We start from the raw sequence: 21974 nt of genomic DNA, 5'->3' as shown, positions 1-21974 counted from the left end.
TTCAAAACAAATAGGTATTGTGGTTAATTGCTTTGTTAGACCAATAACAACTTTGTTCTTTGGTCTATTAAAAGGACACTACAATCTTGAAATCTAGGCAACTTAAAAAAATCGGTTAAAAAGTAGCTTCAGATGAAATGACCTGAGCCGTCCTGCTAATTTAAAAAAAAAAAAAGTTTTTCTCTCTGCTGTTCCTAAACAAAAACAACAATGGGAATTCACTGATCATATAGGGGAAAAAGGGAAATTGGTTAGATGCAAAGACCCCAATTCAAGAAGTGAGTTTAAAGTGAAGCACTTGCTTAAATGTTTTCCTAAATTAGGATCAAAGTGCTAGCAAATGCAAGAAGTGAAAAATTGAAAAAATACTTCCGCCTCTCTAATCTCTTTCAGTTATAATGATTTTAGGTGTTACTGTAATGCAAGCAGATAAAAACAAGACAGAAGTGTGATTTTCAAGATGACTGTACCTGTAACTAATTACTGGTTTATTTGTCACTAGTTATTAAGGTCCCAAGCCTGCCTGCTCTGTTCAGGCAGAACCTTACACTGACATAGAGTTCCATGGACTTCACTGGGAGTCCACAGGAACAGACCATTGCTGGATCAGAGCCTAAATAACTGCAATGTTATAAAGGAAATTTACAAGTCAATAAATGTTCTGACAGTAAAATTAAAAACATATTTCAATGCAAGCAAAAAAAAGTGGTAAAATAAAGCCATTTATTGGCATTAAATTTAAACCTATCAATTCAAAAGAAATTTGCCAACATAAAAACTGAGAGCCTACGGGCTAGTCTACACTGCAAACTAACATCAGCAAAGCTATATCTCTTGTGAGCGAAAAATCCACACCCCTGAGAGATGCAACTATGCAGACCTAACCCCTGGTGTAGACAGTGCAAGGTCAATGGAAGAATTCTTCCCTTGAGCTAGCTATCATTGTCTGGGGAGGTGGACTACAGCCACTGTAGCATTTTAAGTATAGACATATCCTAATTCTCAGTCACACAGTGACCACTTTACACTGCTCTGGCACAGCTAAAGGGCTTTAAAGTGAGTGTAAATGTAATTTGTGGCCACTTTACACTGCCAGAGTAGTGCAAAGTGACCTTAGTGTAAAGAAGAATTATGCCCTGAGCTAATTCATTTACATTCACAGTGTTTTTAGATATAACCAGGGGGTTTGAAATCGTGCAGTAAGTTGTGGTTAGTTTCTGAAGTAAAATATCATAAATTCTACAAGATTCCTGAATTCTTAACAATTCTGCAGCAATGCAGTTTCTTTGGCTTTTCAATATTGTAGCACCCATAAATCTGTAGCTTTTCTTGGTGTACCCTACTTATACCCAAGCCCTCTAAATCAGACTTTGACAGACAACCTGTTGGTTGCAGTTTAAAGATAGTATTTAAGTATGAATAATGCCAGTTTACATTACATCCTTGGCTTCCAGTGCCTGACATCTGTGTTGCTAAGGAATTGGTGTCACACAGCCACTTGTGAAGTATTCTATTATCAGTGAGAAGTTGGTTATAAAATATGTAGCATTGCTGTATGGAACTCAATTTGCTGATCAAACTCCTTCTCAAATTTGTTTCTGGTTTTCCCTCTGCTACAATGTACAAAATGTCCTTCTTATAACTGAATTCCAACAGCAAGGAAATAATTTATTGTATAATTATTATGTGCCCTTGTGCCTTATCTATGACTCTTCATTGTAGTTTCTCATTTCCAAATAGACAAAAGGGACTACCATCTGGATCCAAGTATGGGAAAGGATTTTTGTGAGAGTTTATGGTTTATGTTAGTCTATACGGTTTATCATCCAAAAACTATTGATTTTTTTTAAACATTCTCCTTCCCACCCCATGGAATCTGCTGGTATTTCTTGACAATATTAAAGTTGTCCCAGAATGCATCATTCTGTGAATGATAGATACCATGAATCTTCTAATATAAGTATTATCAAAGAATGAGGGATCTTGGGATGTGTTTAATGAACCAGGAAGTGCCAGGGGATTTCATAAATGGAGGGAAAATAATTTTTCTAAAAGGTAAATTAGGATTTATTGCTTATGCTGAATTCCCCCTCCAGCCAGCTTAATAGGGATACCCATATTTTGTGCTTACCTCAATTTTCATTTTAGTTTTATTGTCCATTATTCTCCCTGAAGTCCTTTATTAAAAGTTATAGAAGGAATGATGTGATGATACGTGGCTTAACATACAACATGAAACTCTTGCATCTCTGATTTGTGCTGCTGGTTCACCTGGACACTATTAAAGATGGTTCTTATTTTCCATGTTGATGTAATTCTGGCTTGAGTCTTTATCAGCTTGGCCACACATAAACTTTTAAGTATACGGTGGTTTTCTTGGTTGAAACAGACTAATTAATTTAAGGGACTTAAGAGAAAGGGTAATACTGAACTTAAAGAAAATCTGTGAAATTCCATGGTAGCTAGTGCATAAGACTTATATTTTAGGGCTACAATACTGATGAAAGAATTTTAGGGCTACAGTACTGATGAAACTACATATTTTAGGGCTATTATAACTGATGAAAGAATCAATTGTTCATTTTGTTTTTCTTTTCATGTAAATAACATTGTTTAGAATGATGACTAAGTCAAGCATGTAAGCACATGCTTCTGTTCTTCCCTATGCAGCATGTGTAAAAGTCCCATTGGCTCAATGGAATTTGAGATTTCACGTTTAAGTGCTTTGCTGAACAGGAATGGGGTTAAGTACATGCTTAAATGCTTTGCTGAACTGGACCCATCATGAGTTAAACCTCACAACATCCCTTTGAGGTAAGTAGTGTTATCCCCATGTTATACATAGGAAACTGAGACACAAAGAGAGAGGTTAAGGGATACACTGTGACCAGAACCTAGGGAAGCAGGGGAAAAAGAGCTCCTGCCCCTTACTTTGTACACCCATGCAGGGACCAGACACTAAGGCTAGCAATGCTAGCTTCCCCGGAAGGGGAAGGGAGAGGACAAAGCAATGGTCCTTCCATGCCACCAACAGATCTGGCCTCACTAGGTAGGGAGTGCTCATATTACAGCCAGTCCAATGGTTTCACTGTGATCACATTCCTCCTTTGCTCCTGGACACACAGCCCCACTGGTTTATATGCAGTACAACGATTTAGTCCTAAGTGACTTGCTCTAGGCCACTGAGGAAGTCTGTGACAAAGCCAAGAATAGGACCCCAGTCACGCTTAGACGTGAATGGGATTACTTACGCGACTAAAATTATTCGCTTTCTTATGTCTTATCAGGTTTTTGTCTATGTGTCTATTTTTTAATAGAAGAAATTGTTTGTAATATGAAAAAATAAGCAGAATAGAGATTTTAAAATACAGTTTAGAAAAAGCCTTGTTCACATGCATTGGTTTTCATGTTAAAATGGGAGGTTTCTCTTATGGAAGATTAGCACGTTAAATGCAAGCAGTTAGATCATGTTTTGAATGCCTATGGAAAGCATTCACCATATATATTTTAAATTGTAGAATTGAGGCTTTTAATTCTTGAGATTAAAGTTTATTTTAAGTATATGCATATTAATTCCTCCTTTTGATTCTACGTCTTCATAGTTTAGTATAACAGTCTGGTAGACTAAGCTTTTATATATACAGAGCAATTTCCTCACCCACATAAATAAATGTAGAAATGTGTGTAGCATTTCATACAGTGCTTCGCTTTAATTTTCCCTAACATTTATAATATGTAAATACATGGCTTATTTCATGAAGAAAACAAGTTGTGTGCTATAGATATATTTAAGGGTTTTATTCATTTAATATAAACAGAAATGAAAAGAAAAATGTTCCTTCACAATAAATATATACACAGTGGCAAAGGTTACTCTTGAAGGGATTATAAATGACAGAAGCTAACATAAAAACTTTCAATATTATACTTTTACTTTAATATGAAGACATTGTTATCAAAGGAAAATACTCAAGAAACGCTTTGATAAAAATAATCTCATGCTATCTTTGAAGCGGTTTCATTTATTTTACTACCCACTGTGTTCCTTATCAGAAGGCCAAGTATAAGAAGTTTCCTAGTTTATGATTAGGAAAGAATCTGATAGATTAGAAGACTCAATTGAAGTTGGACATAATAAGTATTAAAGTATTACATGACATTAATCCTGCCATTCCATTACTCCCTCAATCATTGTGCACAGACTAATTATTCTGAAGCCAGTGTTCAGGAGAAAATAGAAACATACTTACACTGGGTTGGAGTAATCTCTTTATTGCATCAACAAGGCTAGCTCTGTACCGGTCCAGAAACAGGCTGACATTGAGAAGAGAACAGAATCCAGATTAAAATGGGTTTTCAATTCTAATGATACTAATGCAGATAAATACAAGGCTAATTACGTATGTTTACACAATACTGAAAAGGAGGAACTGAGATCTAAATTGCCTTCCAATTCATGTACTTTTTAATAGAAAACAAACAAACAAACAAACATAACTGAAGCTTGCAATAAATGTTATCTAAAGCTAAAGCCAAAATATTGGCATGAAAGAGTTCTTTATGTGACAGGAATTCACTGATCATATACACTTGTCTTTTAATAGCTAGGATATCAGAAATCAGGATCAATATACTGTAATGCAAGGTTAGCATTTCACATGCTCTTTTGTATAGAAAGGTCTGACTACCAAGTAGAGGGTTGGTTTGTTTTTTAAGTTTACTTTACATTGCATTTAGTGTCCTACTCATGGGTTTTCCCCCTTTTCTTTTAAAATATTTATAGTCAGTTTATTTAATTTATTTATTTATGCTACAGTAGCTTCTAGAGGCCAGGGCCCCATTGTGACAGGGACTGTTCAAATAGAGCAAAGAAAGTCAGTGCAGAATTGTCATATCTCAAGACTGGAGTCTTCTATTTACCCACAGAATGGGTACAGCAAAGACAGCTTCCCCAAAAGGTGCTACCAATGTGCTTCAGCACTGTTCTGGAGGGACTACCCCTAAAGCTGAGAGGTACTTCATTCTGCATGCCCGTTAATTCATTAGCATATGTGTTGAGACAGCCAAAAAGGGTGCCAATCACTCATATTGGATATCTGTAGATAGCTGTGTATTAGAGATGAACTGAGACTGCAAGTGCAATTCCCATGGCCCATGAATGGCCATCAGATGGTAATGCTTTTCAGTAATTACTACCCTGGCCTGCATTCATATCAGTGACCTAGATATGAAAGGCTCCTGTCTAAAGAACTGTGTCAAGCAGGTCACAGAAATGTTATTTTTTTCCTCACAATTTCAACAATTTCTACTAATTTCAGTAACTTCACTGAAGTTCCATCCAACTCCCTGCAGGAGGAAATGGTTACAACAGTTGAAAAATTAGAGCGGGTGCAGGAAAGATAATAAAAGATGATGGCACTGTACTCAGACACCATCTCTGACCCCATACGCTGTCCACAATCCCAGAATAGCTAGATATTTCTGCTAAAATTATCAATAATAACATAGTTAATAATGTTGACATTAAATCATTATTAGGTTTCAGAGTCAACACCCCATTGCGATGAAGGGGAGCAGTTCACAAAGCTTTCAGAGCCATTACTTCTGTGTCTGGAGATACAGGCAGACAGTCCTGAATCAGTTCACATATGAAGAGTTTTCTTCAAACTCTCAGCACTAGGAACTTTGGCCATAACTTTCACATCTGTTATGTACCTACATAAAAGTGGACTGATTTCTAGAAGTGCCAAGCATTCTGAAAATCAGGTTATATTAGTATTTGGGTGCCTTATTTAGAGGAAGGATAGAGCGGAATTATGATCCAGTGATTAGGGACCTGGGAATGAGACCTGGGTTCAATTCGCTGCTGTGCCCCAGTCTTTCTATGTGACCTTGGGAAAGTTACAAAGTGTACATCTACACTGGAATAAAAGACCCACAGCACAGCTGTAGCTGGCCTGGGTCAGCTGATTCAGGCTCACAGGCTCGGACTGCAGGGCTAAAAATTGCTGTGTAGACTTTAGGGCTTGGGCTGGAGCCCAAGCTCTGGGACCTTCCCCCCCTGCTTGTGGGATCCAGAGCCAGAATGTCTACACAGAATCCAGCCCGAGCCAGAATGTCTACCCAGCAATTTTACAGTCCCATGAGCTGGCGTAAGCTGAACCAGGCTAGCCATAGCTATTTAATTACTGTGTAGACAAAAACTTAGGGAGTTAAATACCTTTGAGAACCTGAACCTTTGTCTCTCTGTGCCACATCTGTAAAACTTCCATACTTTACAGGGGTGTTGTGAGGATAAATACATTAAAGATTATGAGGTGCCCAGATACTACTGTAATGGGGACTGTATAAGTAGTTTAGATACCTTAGGCCTTCAATTTCTAATATTGTCCTTTTTAAAAAATGAAAGCTTAAATTCTGCAGAAATAGAGCTGCGGGCAGTAGTGAAATTCAGAACAATTCCTGAGGCTGAGCATCTGAGAAGTGACAAAACTATCAATTCCCGTTACCAATCCCCGCAGCCATTAGCCCCACTCTTAAAGGTTTTATTAGAATTCAGTAGAGGAGATACAGTAAATTAAGAATTCACTGTTTGGCTGAGAGGCTGAAGAGTGTGTTCCTGATTCAATGAGTAAAGTATGGTTCAGTCAGACTACACTGGGGTTGGGCCTGCATGGCAAGCTCCAGAATTTTACAGAATTTGTGGGATGCCTCTAGAATTGCTTGTCAGAGGCATGAAAGCTTGTAGACTATTCTGAAGCCATAAAAGCACCACCAAGAGAAACAAAGCTTTTAAAGCTTCAGAAGTAGCCATGTGAGTTTTCTTCACTGAGTGAATCCAAAATTGCACCTATGAACATTGCAACTGCTGGGGATGGAATGAGGGAGACAATTCCCTCTCCCTCACACTATCCTGTTTGTGGTCATTTTGTCTGGCATTAGGACTAGTACATTTCCAGTGACTGGAGGTGAGCGGCAGGGTGAGTGGCGAGGGAGGAAGGAGGAGAGCGGTGAGCCAGCAGCAGAGGAGGGTGGGAAGGGTCTGGTTGCGAGCAAGGGAGTGAGGAGGCGAGCAGGGATGGAGTGAGGTGGCAGGAGGCAAGCAGGGGTGGAGTGAGGAGGCGGGGGAAGGAGGAGGCAAGTGGCAGGGTGAGTGGCAAGGGAGTAAGGAGGCGAGCGGTGAGCCAGCAGCAGAGGAGGGTGGGAAGGGTCTGGTTGCAAGCGAGGGAGTGAGGAGGTGAGCAGGGGTGGAGTGAGGAGGCAAGCAGGGGTGGAGTGAGGAGGTGGGGGGAGGAGGAGGCAAGCGGTGGGGTAAGTGGCGGGGGAGTAAGGAAGGTGAGTGGCGAGCCAGCAGCAGGATGACAAGGTGGGTGGGGGTCTGGCTGCGAGCAGGGGAGTGAGGACATGAGCAGTGAGCCACCCAGTGACTGGGGCTTCTGCTGGTGGGCAGGAGGGTGTCTGTGGCAGGGGAGTGAGGAGGCGAGCAGCAGGTGGGGGGTAAGAGGAGGCAAGCGGTGCGTGGGGGACTGAGGAGGGATCCAGAGGTGAGCAGCAGGAGAAGGGGTGAGGGGGTGAGTGGCGGACGCATGGGCAGTGGGTGGAGCCCCCCTTTGGGGAGGCTAGCCCCTGACTCCACCCCTTCTGCCCCCACTCCCCACCCCCAGCAGCCAGAGCCCCGAGATCTTCTGTCCCCCCCATGTGACTGGAGCCACAAGCCCACTGCCCTGAGTGCCCCCCCCTTTGGCCGGAGAAACCCCAGGCTGGCTGAAGTCCCGAGACCCCCCCGTCCCTTCCACACCTGCCCAGAGGAGCCCCAGGCTGGACAAAGCCCAGAGTGCCTGCCCCCCTCAGCCAGAGAAGCTCCAGTCCATCCAAAGCCCCGAGCCCCATCACCTGCCCGGAGAAGCTCGGGCCCAGCCACAGCCATGCCTCCCCTCCCCAGACCCAAGCCACCCAGATACGGTTTTCATTATTGTTTGGACTTCTATTATGTCAAAGCATTTTTAAATTTACTTCAGAATTATTGTACAGACAACCACTTTTACCAAAAAAAGCAAAAGAAACAAAAGACAAGAACTGTGCAAAGCACCTTATTTGTGTTTCTATTCTGTTAGATCCAGTAAAGAGTAGAAATAACTGTGCATTATTTTTATTATTGAGTCTGCAAAAAAAAACCCAAAACCTTACATAAATAAATTACAATGATTTGGATGTATATATGTGCATATTACTTTATTAACTTTAGGAAAAATAAATAATTTTAGGAAAAAGTGTCAGTGTGGCACATTCTGCCACCAAAAAAATTCAGAGAACCCCTGAATTAAGTGATATGCTGGTATATTGCACTTGTCTTTCATTTCTGGAAACTGCACTTCAAATTTGGCTTAGCTCATCAGTGGTTTGATAGTCTTCTTAACCAAGCTCCTAATGAATTTTTGTCCACAAAACAAAATGCCTCAGATTTCTGTAATAGGAAGTCTCTGATAGCAGAGACCCAGGATAGGAACACAAGCATTTTACAGGTCAGGACAGAAGTGTTTGGTCCAAGCAGTAAAGAAGCTGGAGTAGGGTTACTGGCTCTTAGCCAGTGTGGTTATTATATTACATCTATATGGAATTATAGGCCACCTTTGTCAGCTCCATCTTTTCTTTTTCTTTTTTTAAAACAACTCTTTTTTTCTGAATGTTTTCCTTTTAAGAAAACCTACCATTAAAACAAGAAAAAATGCTTACACAAAAACTGTGTGGAAGTAATGGTAAGCTACAACAAAGAAAAACAGTAAAGAATTCTCAGCTAGGTTAAGGCTGATACGGTTTATCCCATCTTTTTGGGTCTTAGTATTACTAGTGCCTCTGAACAGTGGGCATATGTTTATATTTTATAGGCTGTCAGGTCAACTCTCTTTTCCTTTAGCATATGCAGCAAAAGCTAAGTACAATGGGATAGTTTACAAATGGTACTTCAGACATGACTTGCAATCATTTGCAGCACCTAATGTACAGAGTCATTTATCTTTTTGCGCCGCTTCAACTGTAGAGCTGTCATACTCTGAAAAACATTCATTAGGTAAAAAAATTCTTATTTCCACACCATCAGATTTCACTGCAATTGAAATGCATGTACAAAGGTAATCTTAAAATGAACAATGACACGTTACTCTAAACTCAAGGACAGAGATCTTACTGCATTCCGGTAGAAAGGAATTCTTATATTAAATACAGTATAGTACACGCCAATGTCATGAAGTCAATCAGTAACTGGAGCTCAATCCTGCATTCCCAGTGAATCACAACCCTCAGTGACTTCAGGGGGAAATTTGGCAGTGAAAGGAATGTGGATTTGGGCCCCTAGGCTTCCATCATGCAAATACTTATGCATGTGCCTAGACACAGGAATAGTCTCACTGATTTTGATGGGACTACCGATATGCTTAGTCTGAACCTATAGTCCAATCATAGCTGTTTACAACAGAAAATTGAAAGGCCAACAATTTTTCCCTTTACCCTGACGTCAACCTCACCCTCCCCAAGTTTCTCTTTGACATTTAATTAAAAAAAATAACATCACATTCATTTTTTCTTAATCAGGAAAATAATATATCCTGTATTTTCAGTAAGTCCAGAAATCTGGGGCACTCAAGAACCTAAGAAGAGTCTTCTTTGTGGCCTGTACAGGGTGGACCCATCTCTTTCTCTCTCCTCTATTCTATTCAATCTCACTTTTACAATTCCTGTGCCTGCATTTATTGCACCCCACGACATGTGCCACTGAAAGTCCTGTGGGCTGAGAAGTCCCCTTCTCCCCCACAAGAGCCTGAGATTAGGGACACAAGAGTAAAATACTCCAGTATACTGATGTTTTTTCAAGAGCATCTTTATCACAGATATGGCCCCTCCAATATTTTTCCCCTTATTTTTATCTCAAAGGTGACATTTTGCAAATTATTTGGAACTGCTGAACCATGAAACTATTTTTATTGTCAAAACCCTGAATGGTTAACTAACTTGCTTTCACAGTTTGCCTCTTATTTATTTTATAATCAAGTTGGGCTACTAAATGTAGCTGTGAACTAATAGGCTGTCTGTTCAGGGAAATAACTTATTTTCCACCCCTGCACAGAAGGTTTATGAATGTTTGAATGTAAATATATGAATATATGAATGATTTAAGAATATAAACAAATTGCTGCTTGTTGTAATCATGTATATTTTTACTTGAACCTCAGTGTGGGTTTGGAATGAATAGAGCTTGTTTTCATGTAAATGGGATCAAGCAGTACCACTGGTTAGCTATTCAGAGAACCAGACATAGATTTTATCCATGTACCTAATATTTGAACTCAGATTTTTACTTTATATTTCTCTATTCTAATCCCAGATTTTATCGACTGACAGTGACCTATGTGATAGGTCTAAATGCAATCTATTCTATCTATTTTTATCACTGCATACTTTAGGTGTCACCTGAAGAACTCTATGGAAAGTGATTTCTTTTCCTCTGGAATGGCAGCCCCAAAACTCAGAAAAATAAAATAACTCCAGCAATTCTGAGGTGATTCTTTACTTTGGGAGAGAAAAACATGAAAATAAAAAGATGATATTTTGATAAATGTATTCTACATTTTTTTAACTAACTCTGGTAACATATTGGGTAAATTATTAGTTTCTGTTATTGAATCAATGATTTTTAAAAAGTGAGAAATGTTACAGTGATTTCATGCTTATTAAAGAATGGGTGTATATTTGCATTTTGGCACTAGGAGCACTAAATATAAAGGTAATTTGTGTATAAAAAATCTGTGTTTTAAATGAACCCTCATGTAGCTATTTATTAAAAATCTATAAATATTTATTCACTTACCTGTATCTTAAATGCTTCAAAATGAATGTACAAAACCCAGAGATTGAACATGCATTAGGATTTTATCTGTCATGTATGATCCTTTGTTTCCTAATGAAAGTACACTATTTCCAAACAGGCTGGGTGGAGTATTAGGCAAGAATATTAATGAAAAAATGACTTAAGTCTGGCTCCCTCTGCTATTCTCCCCAGTACAAATAGGATGACATGGTGTGAGTATCAAGAATACAAGAGATGGCACAGCCAGGTTGTTTTGATATTTGTGTGAAGAACAAATTTAACTCTAAATCTCTTGGCAAGACCTTGCTTCACCCACATAATCTGGAGAACATCCATATGCGAGCCTTGTCTAAGCCTCCGAGAAGACTACTGCCCTCCTGCTCATGTCCACCAGCACTCTGATCTGACTTTCATACTTAATCTGATCTAATCCTGCCCAGCATTAACTTCATCTGTGCAATGAAACCTGGAGTATCCAGTCTAATATTTGGTGAGGAAGGCATTTACTAAATTACTTGCTGAAATCATATGGTGTTGTTTAGCTCCTTATTTTAATCAGATGATGCATCTCTGAGGCACATTATCAGCGATTAGTTAGAAACCCATCTCTGTCCTTTTTGGGAACAAAGAACTTTTATGAAATTAAATGCTAAGGGAAAGGAAGCACTGTTGCATTCAGTACAAGCCAAGAAATAGGTAGCCATAAAGGACGAAAGATGAATAAATACTCTTTACCCCTTATTAAAGAAAATCAATATTTTTTCTGAAAACCCCCCCAACAATTTTCTTTAAAAAAAACAAAAGCAATGCCCCACCACCAAACATAGTGAAAATGTTTCTGAGAAGCCAATTTAAAAGTGCATTGTTTAGAAAGACAATAAACAGTTTCTTCCACCCCTCCACCCCTTTTCCTTTTAATTATTTCTTAGTAAGAGTCAGAAATCTGCTGAATTCAACTATGCTGTGAAGTCATTATGTTCAGAATTTGGACTCTTACAATAATTACATGCCTCAGAATAGAAACATTTTTATTCTGTTACGGCAATCTAAAGAATCAAAAACAAATATGAATTATGTAAGGAAGGATTTCTTTTAAAATTATCTTCCCCCTTTTTAACTGAAACTTGCACCTACATTTTCTAGCTTTCTTCATTTATAATTAAGAATGCACTGTTTTGAAAGTGGGCATGCAGTCACTCAGAGGACAGGATGAATCTGCACCGTCAATATAAAAAATTGGTCTGTGTCCACAGCCAAATCTATTGATATATTTAAATAGAATCTATATTAGAATTTAACATGAAACCATTCAGTCACAAATTAAGTATTGTGCTCTAATTTGTACTAAGCATTCTCTTATTATTAACAATATTTACCTGTGTAATAATGTGACCATCATTTTCAGTGTATGCTTATCAATACTGTTGTTGAATTGATTTAAGAAACAGAATGTGATGCAAAAAGATTTTGAAAATCTTTTTCCTCTGCAAAGATTTTCTGAGGAGCAAAATATTCATCCCCTTATATCAATAGTCAGATCTTTCCTAAGAAGTAAGCTAATTGAGCTGTTTGTGTTGATAAACTCCCTTTTCTCCAGACTGTTCCTCACTGAGCCATAATTATTTGCAATTTGCCTAAGTCGTCCATTTACTGATACGTCAAGCATGAAACAGAGGCAATTCCAGAAAATGGAAATGCTTCTCAAAATCAATCTTTGGGAAATAATGTGGTAGAAGTTACTGTGTGATAGAAGACTACCTTATAACTGTCACATGGAGATGAATATTAATTTGTTGAGGTTAAGGTGGCTTTGTGCTTCATTTGTTGACTTTGCTTAGCCATCAGCAAGCAACGCAGTACAATTACTCCAGCAAAGCTATTTTTTCTAAGATGAGTTTTATGATTTTTATGTACTTACCAGTCAGCACACATAACAATGTCAAAATGTCCTTCCAGTTGAGAGACATCTGTCTCATTATCCCATCGTAAAACGCTAGAGGAAAAAAAAGATTAAAAAAATTAGACTTACATTTTTCATCTTTGGATTTTTTTAAAGCATTAACATTATTGTTATGTGGTATATAAAATTGTTTTTTAAAGTATATACACATCATTTTAAAAGGAAGATACAAAAATACTGAAACATGCTTGAAAATTATACATCTTTTTTAGTTCTGAAATCTTGAAGCTGAAGAACTATATCTTTATTCAAACATAAAGACAGTCTATACAGCTTCTCATCACTGGATCACCAAAAAATAGTATATTCTGAACCAGAGCCACTGGAATTGTTCTGTATGTTTTGGCCCTTAACACCTGTGTATCATGTAGTTAAATCAAAGCATTGTTGATCTGACTGCAATACAAAATCGCAAAATAAATGTAGTGAATTCAAGGATCTCTGTTGTGTCTGGCAGACAAGTCTCATTGATGAAGTGAGCATTCTCCTGGGCTTGAGGGAGAAAGGAGGGGGAGAAAGAATGCCAAGCTTAACTTCAATGCCAGCTATGTTGCCTTAGGCAAGCTTAAAAACACACCAGTACTGACTCTGTCAACACCTATTCTCTCATAGGTGATAAGTTATTTAATTCTAAGACATTTAATAATAGCCAAAAATGCACATATGTTCAAAGTTCTGTTTTGTTTATGAAGGCGGCTGTATTGTGTGGCTGTCATGAAGAATTTCCGCACTTTGCTCCCAATTAAAATCTGTAATTAGCATTGGAATTTGTGAAACATTTATAATAACATTACCCTATGCAAAGATTCAAAGCTCTCTCTCTTTTTATACAGACTCTGTTCCCCTTTTTTTCATTTTCTGGTTATTCATGAAAGAAAGGAGATAAACATTTATGGGGAAAACACCTGGGGTGGGGGCTGAAGGAGGCAACCAGGGTCTGTTCTGATTATGTCCATTTGTACATACTTATCTGTTTTTTATGGGTCTTGACCAAACAGACTCCTCAGTTTTCTAGCAGCTCTATTCTACTTCTGGTCAAAAGCCATTTCCATTCACACACTACTCCTGATATTTAAATGAGAATCAGTCACAGGCCCACTGACCGGGGGGGGGGGGGGGAGGGGGCAATTTAAAAGAGCCATGGCAATTTAAAAGAGCCTGGGGGCCCCCTTCTCCTGATGGCAGCCCAGCGGGGCTAAGCCTGCCCTCACTCCGCGCCGTTCCTGGAAGTGGCCGGCACATCCCTGGGCCTGTGGCCCCTGGGGAGGGGGTCTCCACATGTTGTCCCCACCCTGAGTGCCGACTCCACAGTTCCCATTGGCCAGGAACTGCGGCCAATGGGAGCTGCGGGGGCGGTGCCCCACCTAGGAGCCACTGCCAGAGGGGTGTACCGGGCACTTTCGGGAGTCGCCCGAGGTAAGCGCTAACTCCCTGACCCCCCTCCTGCATCCCAAGCCCCTGCTCCAGCCTAGACCCCAAACCCCGCACCCAAACTCCCTGCCAGAGCCAGAACCCCCTCCCACACCCAAACTCTCTCCCAGAGCCCGACCCCTCCTACACCCAAACTCCCTCCCAGAGCCTGCACCCCACACACCCTCCCACACCCCAACCCCCTACCCCAGCCTGGTGAAAGTGAGTGAGGGTGGGGGAGAGCGAGCAATGGAGGGGAGGACATGGAGTGAGGAGGGGGCAGGTGCTCAGAGAAGGGGCGGGACAAAGGCGTGGCCTCAAGGAAGGGGCGGGGCAAGGGTCTTTCAGTTTGCACAATTAGAGAGTTGGCAACCCTACTGGGTGGGCACGTGGAAGCCCTGGCCGTGCTGGAAAAGCGCGCCCAGCAGCACAGCCAGCAGCTTGCTGGGCACCAGCCAGCACAAGCATAGCACTGCGCAAATGTCAGGCAGACCGCGTCCGCTCAGGCTCGGCTTGTGCATGCCTGGGGGGCCCACGGACTGTTCTGCCCTGGGGCCTGGAATTGCTCTCAGCAGGCCTGAATCAGTGATAATATGTTCACTGAAAACCAGTCCCCTGTATATATAAGAAAAGGGGGGTACATGGCCTATGTAATGCAAAAAATGGGAGCCTGCAAAACAAAGAATTATAGTACTACAGCCTAAGCACACACAAATATCCCTTCCATTAGGGTGACCATATTTCCTAAAGGGGAAAAGGGACACCGTGTGGGGCTGGCCTGAGTCCCTTCTCCCCCTGTGGGTTTGGGGCCACGCGGGGCTGACATCACTGCTTGCCCTCCGCATGCTCCTGTGCACCACACCCCATTTTTTTTTCACAGACGTGGGCATTTGTGTTGTAGGAGCAAATGGGACAAAAGCCCCACTTTTGCCCCCAAAAAGTCAAAGGATGGCCGGGACAGGGCTTAAAAAAGGGACTGTCTGGGCCACAAAATGGGACATTTGGTCACCCTACCTACAATACAAAGAATTACAGTACTACAACATAAGCATTCACACACGCACACACACACACACACACACAAATGACAATGAGATATACAACTTTATAAAATGGAAATTACGAAAGGAGAAATCTGATTGGCTGGCAAAGCTTCTGCCTATGTTGGTATCAGCGTAACTGAACAGATCAGAACTCATTAGCCAATTTACCCTCCTGGAACTTATTGTGCCAAACCAAGGGGAGGGAGGGGGGAAGAGTTGGTTAATTTATTATTTCCCCCTCAAATTGAACGTCGTACAGATTTTACAAACCTAGGTGGCTTTGCAAACTGGCACTTTGAGTACTCAGCAGACAGCCAGTAGTAAAAAGTGACAAAAGAGAGTTCTCACTCCCAGTTGCTGGATGCCTGCTGGCTACCAGCGGCTTTTTCAACCCTGTTTCCGTGGAAACTTAGGTTAGAATGGCGAAAAATAAGGTAAAGGTAAGTTTTGTGGGTTTTTTAGCTCTCACTTTAATTTTGAGACTCCTGAAACAGAACTGGAAATTCATAGATGAATGCTGAGTCTTAAAGGCCATGTTTAGTTCTAATTGCCACACAAAGAGTGATCAGATCAGACCAAATAAGGGTTTGGAAATTTTTTTAACCCTCACACTTTGTGCCTTATATGAACTGTACTGAAGGCACAGATGCCTTCCCCTGAGAATGGCTCTCCCACATTTACTGCCTGTTGAGCACACAGAATGCAAACATCTGATCTAGCCCTAAAGAGTCAGAAGAATTTTAGGGACAAATTATCTAAGTTTGGCACCTGCAAAATTTGCACATCCACCCCTACTGCAAGCACAAACAGGCATTTGCATGGTTAAATGACAGCTCAGAAACCCTGGTGCTGAACAAATAATTAGCTGGAGAAGTTCCCGTTGGCGTGATTAAGTGAGATACTCACAGGCTCAAGATTTCCAAGTTCATCTCAGGCACTAACCTTCTAATGAGCAAGGGAACATCTTTATCAATGATTCTTCACCTCTGTGCCAGAGCTGAGGGAATTGGAGGCAGGCTAAAGGAAGGAGCCATTGTTTCTGCACTTAAGGGATACAAGTGACTAAGAAACCGTCATAGAAAGTACAAAGGGGCAGCACCGTGAGATTGGAATATACCAGACTAAATGAACTTTTTTTAGAAGTGTCCTTATCTTAAAAGTACTACCATGTTAAATACTGTGCTATAAAGAAGCTTTTAAAGCTGTGAGTCAGCCATCTTGACTGCACTCTTAAGAAGATGGAAGTCCTCTGAACATTTTTGAAATTTTAAAATGTGCTCAGTATAAATAATCTTTTTGTGCAAATTTACAGCTATGAAATGCTATATTTTAGTGTGTAAAAAGAACAAAGGAATGGCTTTTAGTCACCAATTATTGGAGACAGTCCCAAGCCACAATATTTGGATCTATATTTGGGCACCCAAAAGTTTGGAATTACATCCAGAGGAATAGTTTGGCTTCATTTCTACACATTACCCTCGGTGATACTGTTCTTTCAAATATCTGACAGCCATAGTCTCTCTCTACCCTCTTCAAAGTAGCCATCTTGGATGAGAAGAGAGCACAGGAGGAAGGAGTTCCCAGGAGAGTTTCTGAAACTTTAAAATGTTGGCTTACACTTTGTTTGTTATTCCAGTAAAATCAAAGCTTTGAAAGCTACAAAAAGCTCTATAGACCTTGTGAGGGGAAACTTCAAGATGGCAAGAGCTGAATATTTTGTAAGATTAGGAAAGTATGTTTTCCATGAGGTTCTTTTTGAGTAAGCCATATCCAAATAGACTTTTTCACTAAAAATAAAACCTTTGCAGCTCAAGGCAGTATAAGGGAAATCCTTTCTAATGTAACTAAGTCAGGTGACTATAAATAGGCACCACTTAAAAAATTCAGGTTTAGGTTCCCGCAATTAAAATAAATTAAGCAAGCTTTGGTGAAAACACATCTGAACCCCATTTTAAAAAGGGGGGTGGATTTTTCTGTTTTGTTTTGTTTTTGTTTAGGTCACTATATAACAAAAAACATTTTAACCATTTTTCTCTTTTTTAAAAAAGTGGGGGGAGAGCGGGGGGTTTGGAAGGCTGTGGGTGGTTTGGTTCATATCCAGACCAAGCTGATAGTAGATGATATGGTCTATATCAAATGAGCTTGACCAGTTCCCAGAGCAAAAGTAGCCACATCCAAACCCATTACTGTAATTAGCAACCTTAATGGCAGTCCCAGCAAAGACGACAAGGACTGAATGAGCCATGTAGAATGAACTATCCTCTCACCCACAAATATGGCTTTTCCAGATCAGGAACGAAGCATAGTAAAACAGTATGAGGAAATGCACGCTGCTGTTTCAAGCTCCTTTGCTGTCAATCCACCACCACTCAAAAGCAATAGATTCACACACAAAAATTAAAAGAATCAAACCATTTTCATATTTTATTTCTCTTTTCTCTTTTGAATTGATAGCTAATCCAGAGAATGTGATTTGTGTCAAGTAAGTAGAACTGTGATAAAAACATCAGGAAAAGGACAAATGAGAGAACAAGGACTAGAAGGGCATCCTTTCTTTAAGCACACCAAAGCCCATGAAAATGTTTCCTTCCATTTCAAAGAGGCAAATCAAAGATGGCAAATGCTGCAAGGACAGGTATAGTAGACAAAGATCCATCTTCTCCACATAGTTGTCATTTCTTGGAAAATAAGCTACAGATTAAGATATGTTTTAGCAGATTCTGTTATTTTGGGTGTGTTTGCATTATCTCATTTCTGTGACTCAGTGGTTGTCTTCTTAATGTGTCCACATAGATAATTTTCACTGACAGAACAAGATAAGTAGATTCATCACAAAAGTTATGTATGCCTCCAATTTCCCCTGAGCGGTTCGGGCAAAGGCTGATGCAGGTTCTAGTAGACACAAAGTTAGTGCTGTAGTAGTCACACACAGAGAAAGTGAGAGCATAAAATCAGACGGGAACAACAATGGTGCAAGAGATGCAAATGATGTGGTTGACTTGCTTAAAATAAAAAACAAAATCTTGTTTCACATGGCATCTGAGCAACAACATTTGGGGTTCCTCTCTCCCCACTTTTTTTAGTAAGTGAATTTAGGTTTTAGTTTATGAAAACTATTAGCTTTTGTGTGTGCAAGTATGTATAAAAGATTGTGTAAGGCAGTGTGGATGACTGCATGTGTGAGTGCAAACAAGCATGTTCCTAGTCATTAACACATTATCATGCAGGAAGGCCAGCTTGTTTCCCCTCAGTGTTCAGTCCATACTCCTCAGTTCTGCATAAATAAGCCAAGAGGCTGGACAGCAATTTGGGCTTCCCTTGATAAAAGTTGTTATTTTAAAACCGGAGGACACAATTGCTTGCCTCCTTCATGCCTGTGGTTCTGAGTAAAAATCTTAGGACTATATTTTCAAAATGATACTGGCAAATTATTTTGTCTGGGGATATTGGGTGATATTCAGTCTTCTGCAGAGGACCAGCACAAGGCCAATGGTCACTGAAATCCCACTTGGGTCCTATTTTGGGAATTAAAAAGTGCTTAGGTCTTGTACTTGTTCTCCACATGGGATGAACTTCATCAATGATGAGTACTGTGCCTGAGAAAATAATTAATTCTCAACATTACCCCCCCTCTTCCCCCCCCCCAAAAAAATTAATGAGACAGCATTGTTCCAGTGTGCACTTTTGTCTTTGTTTTGATGTAACCTGCTGTGACTGTAGGCATTCTGGCAATAGATTAACTATAAAGAAACAATGAAAAACATCAGAACTTTTAGGAGGGGCTGGCTGGTGCTGAGACTACCTGTACAACATATTCTAATAAAGTTCAGATGGAGAGGAGAGATACAGTTAAATTAAGCCATTGCTACAATTTTTAGCACCAAATTTTCCAAACTGGCTGACTAAATTTGTGCACACGTCAGCTGCATATCAAAATGCACATCTGTTTAAGTAAGAGGCCATTTGGAATATAAATATCCCATTTCTAAGATACAATTCTCCATGTTGCATGCACAAATGTTCCACACTTGATGTGCATTTCATTTTAAAAAAAATAAAAGAACAATGTATATATGTCTATAAATATTACAAACAGAACCCTTTTGTTAAAACAATGACAATGGAGTTGCAAAGTCAAGCAATAAGGAATTAGGAAATGTCAGAATGAAGGTTGCCTATGCAACCTTAATTTGTTCCCCCTGTGCATATGTATTATGATACAGTCTTTACTTACATGTTCACTATTTCCACAGGACCCCTGCTTCATGCAGTGCACAGGATGGATGGTGCTTACATTCTTAAATTCTAATTCAAACCAGTATTATATAATAAAATACATTTCAAAACACAGGATGGCACAGGCACAGTGTTACTGATGAGATCAGTGTATAAAGAGTTCACATAAATGGATTTAGAGGAGAAAATTGAAGGAAAGGAAGGAAGGCAGGCATTTGCCAGATGGGAAATAGGAGGTATTCCATGAACAAGGGGAAGAATGAAAGATAAAAAACTGAGAGCAGAAAAGATATGAAGGGAAGAGTAAGCAGAGGTAGGCCCATAAGGAATGAGAGGGGAGGAGGCGATGGCAAGAGAGGCATATGTGGGTGAGAAGTTTCCTAGATTTTAAGAGTAGAAGGGACCACAGTGATCATCATAGAATCAGAGAATATCAGGGTTGGAAGGGACCTCAGGAGGTCATCTAGTCCAATCCCCTGCTCAAAGCAAGACCAATCCCCAACTAAATCATCCCAGCCAGGGCTTTGTCAAGCCTGACCTTAAAAATCTCTAAGGAAGCAGATTCAACCACCTCCCTAGGTAACCCATTCCAGTGCTTCACCACCTTTCTACTGAAAAAGTTTTTCCTAAGATCCAACCTAAACCTCCCCTACTGCAACTTGAGACCATTACTCCTAGTTCTGTCATCTGGTACCACTGAGAACAGTCTAGATCCATCCTCTTTGGAACTCCCTTTCAGGTAGTTCAAAGCAGCTATCAAATCCCCCCTCATTCTTCTCTTCTGCAGACTAAATAATCCCAGTTCCCTCAGCCTCTCCTCATAAATCATGCGCTCCAGCCCCCTAATCATTTTTGTTACCCTCTGCTGGACTTCTGCCAATTTTTCCACATCCTTCTTGTAGTGTGAGGCCCAAAACTGGACAGAGTACTGCAGATGGGGCCTCACCAATGCCAAATAGAGGGGAATGATCACGTTCCTCGATCTGCTGGCAATGCTCCTATTTATACAGCTCAAAATGCCGTTAGCCTTCTTGGCAACAAGGGCACACTGTTGGCTCATATCCAGCTTCTCGTCCACTGTAACCCCTAGGTCCTTTTCTGCAGAACGGCTGCCTAGCCACTCGGTCCCTAGTCTGTAGCCGTGCATGGGATTCTTCCATCCTAAGTGCAGGACTCTGCACTTGTCCTTGTTGAACCTCATCAGATTTCTTTTGGCCCAATACTCTAATTTGTCTAGGTCCCTCTGTATCCTATCCCTACCTTCCAGCATATTTACCACTCCTCCCAGTTTAGTGTCACCTGAAAACTTGCTGAGGGTGCAGTCCACGCCATCTTCCAGATCCGAAATGAAGATATTGAACAAAACCTACCCCAGGACCGACCCTTGGGGCACTCCACTTGATACCGGCTGCCTACTACACACTACTTATCACTACTTATTTATCACTACTTGTTGAGCCCGATGATCTAGCCGATGATTTTATATCCACCTTATAGTCCATTCATCCTTCTTTAACTTGCTGGCAAGTGGGAGACCATATCAAAAGCTTTGCTAAAGTCAAGGAATAACACGTCCACTGCTTTCCCCTCATCCACAGAGCCAGTTATCTCCTCATAGAAGGCAATTAGGTTAGTCAGGCATGACTTGCCCTTGGTGAACCCATGCTGACTGTTCCTGATCACTTTCCTCTCCTCTAAGTGCTTCAAAATTGTTTCCTTGAGGATCTGCTCCATGATTTTTCCAGGGACTGAGGTGAGGCTGACTGGCCTGTAGTTCCCCGGATCCTCCTTCCCTTTCTTAAAGATGGGCACTACATTAGCCTTTTTTCAGTCATCCAGGACCTCCCCGTTTCGCCATGAGTTTTCAAAGATAATGGCCAATGGCTCTGCAATCACATCCACCAACTCCTTTAGCACACTCGGATGCAGCGCATCCAGCCCCATGGACTTGTGCTCATCCAGCTTTTCTAAATAGTCCTGAACCACTTCTTTCTCCACAGAGGGCTGGTCACCTCCTCCCCATGCTGTGCTGCCCAGTGCAGTAGTCTGGGAGCTGTCCTTGTTCGTGAAGACAGAGGCAAAAAAAACATTGAGTACATTTGCTTTTTTCCACATCCTCTGTCACTAGGTTGCCTCCCTCATTCAGTAAGGGGCCCACACTTTCTTTGACCTTCTTCTTGTTGCTAACATACCTGAAGAAATCATTCTTGTTACTCTTAACATCCCTTGCTAGCTGCAACTCCAAGTGTGATTCGGCCTTCCTGATTTCACTCCTGCATGCCTGAGCAATATTTTTATATTTCCTCCCTGGTCATTTGTCCAATCTTCCACTTTTTGTAAGCTTCTTTTTTGTGTTTAAGATCAGCAAGGATTTCACTGTTAAGCCAAGCTGGTCGCCTGCCATATTTACTATTCTTTCTACACATCGGGATACTTTGTTCCTGCAACCTCAATAAGGATTCTT

At 40.6% G+C, this 21974-nt stretch overlaps 1 protein-coding gene across 1 annotated transcript in view; it reads right to left on the bottom strand.

Annotated features, from left to right (window-relative positions):
• CAMKMT (calmodulin-lysine N-methyltransferase) overlaps window positions 1-21974 on the bottom strand; it is a 340626-nt gene that overhangs the window by 9626 nt on the left and 309026 nt on the right. The window contains exons 8-9 of the mRNA XM_084623065.1: window positions 12780-12854; window positions 4251-4314 (exon numbers count right to left, since the gene is read on the bottom strand). Coding sequence (XP_084479191.1) covers window positions 4251-4314; window positions 12780-12854 — 139 coding nt within the window. The remainder of the gene's footprint in view (window positions 1-4250; window positions 4315-12779; window positions 12855-21974) is intronic.

The sequence above is a fragment of the Lepidochelys olivacea genome (genome assembly GCF_965140295.1).
Source record: "Lepidochelys olivacea isolate rLepOli2 genome assembly, chromosome: 3".
Classification (NCBI taxonomy): Eukaryota; Metazoa; Chordata; order Testudines; family Cheloniidae; genus Lepidochelys; species Lepidochelys olivacea.
This window is presented reverse-complemented; position numbering and strand designations above follow the sequence as displayed.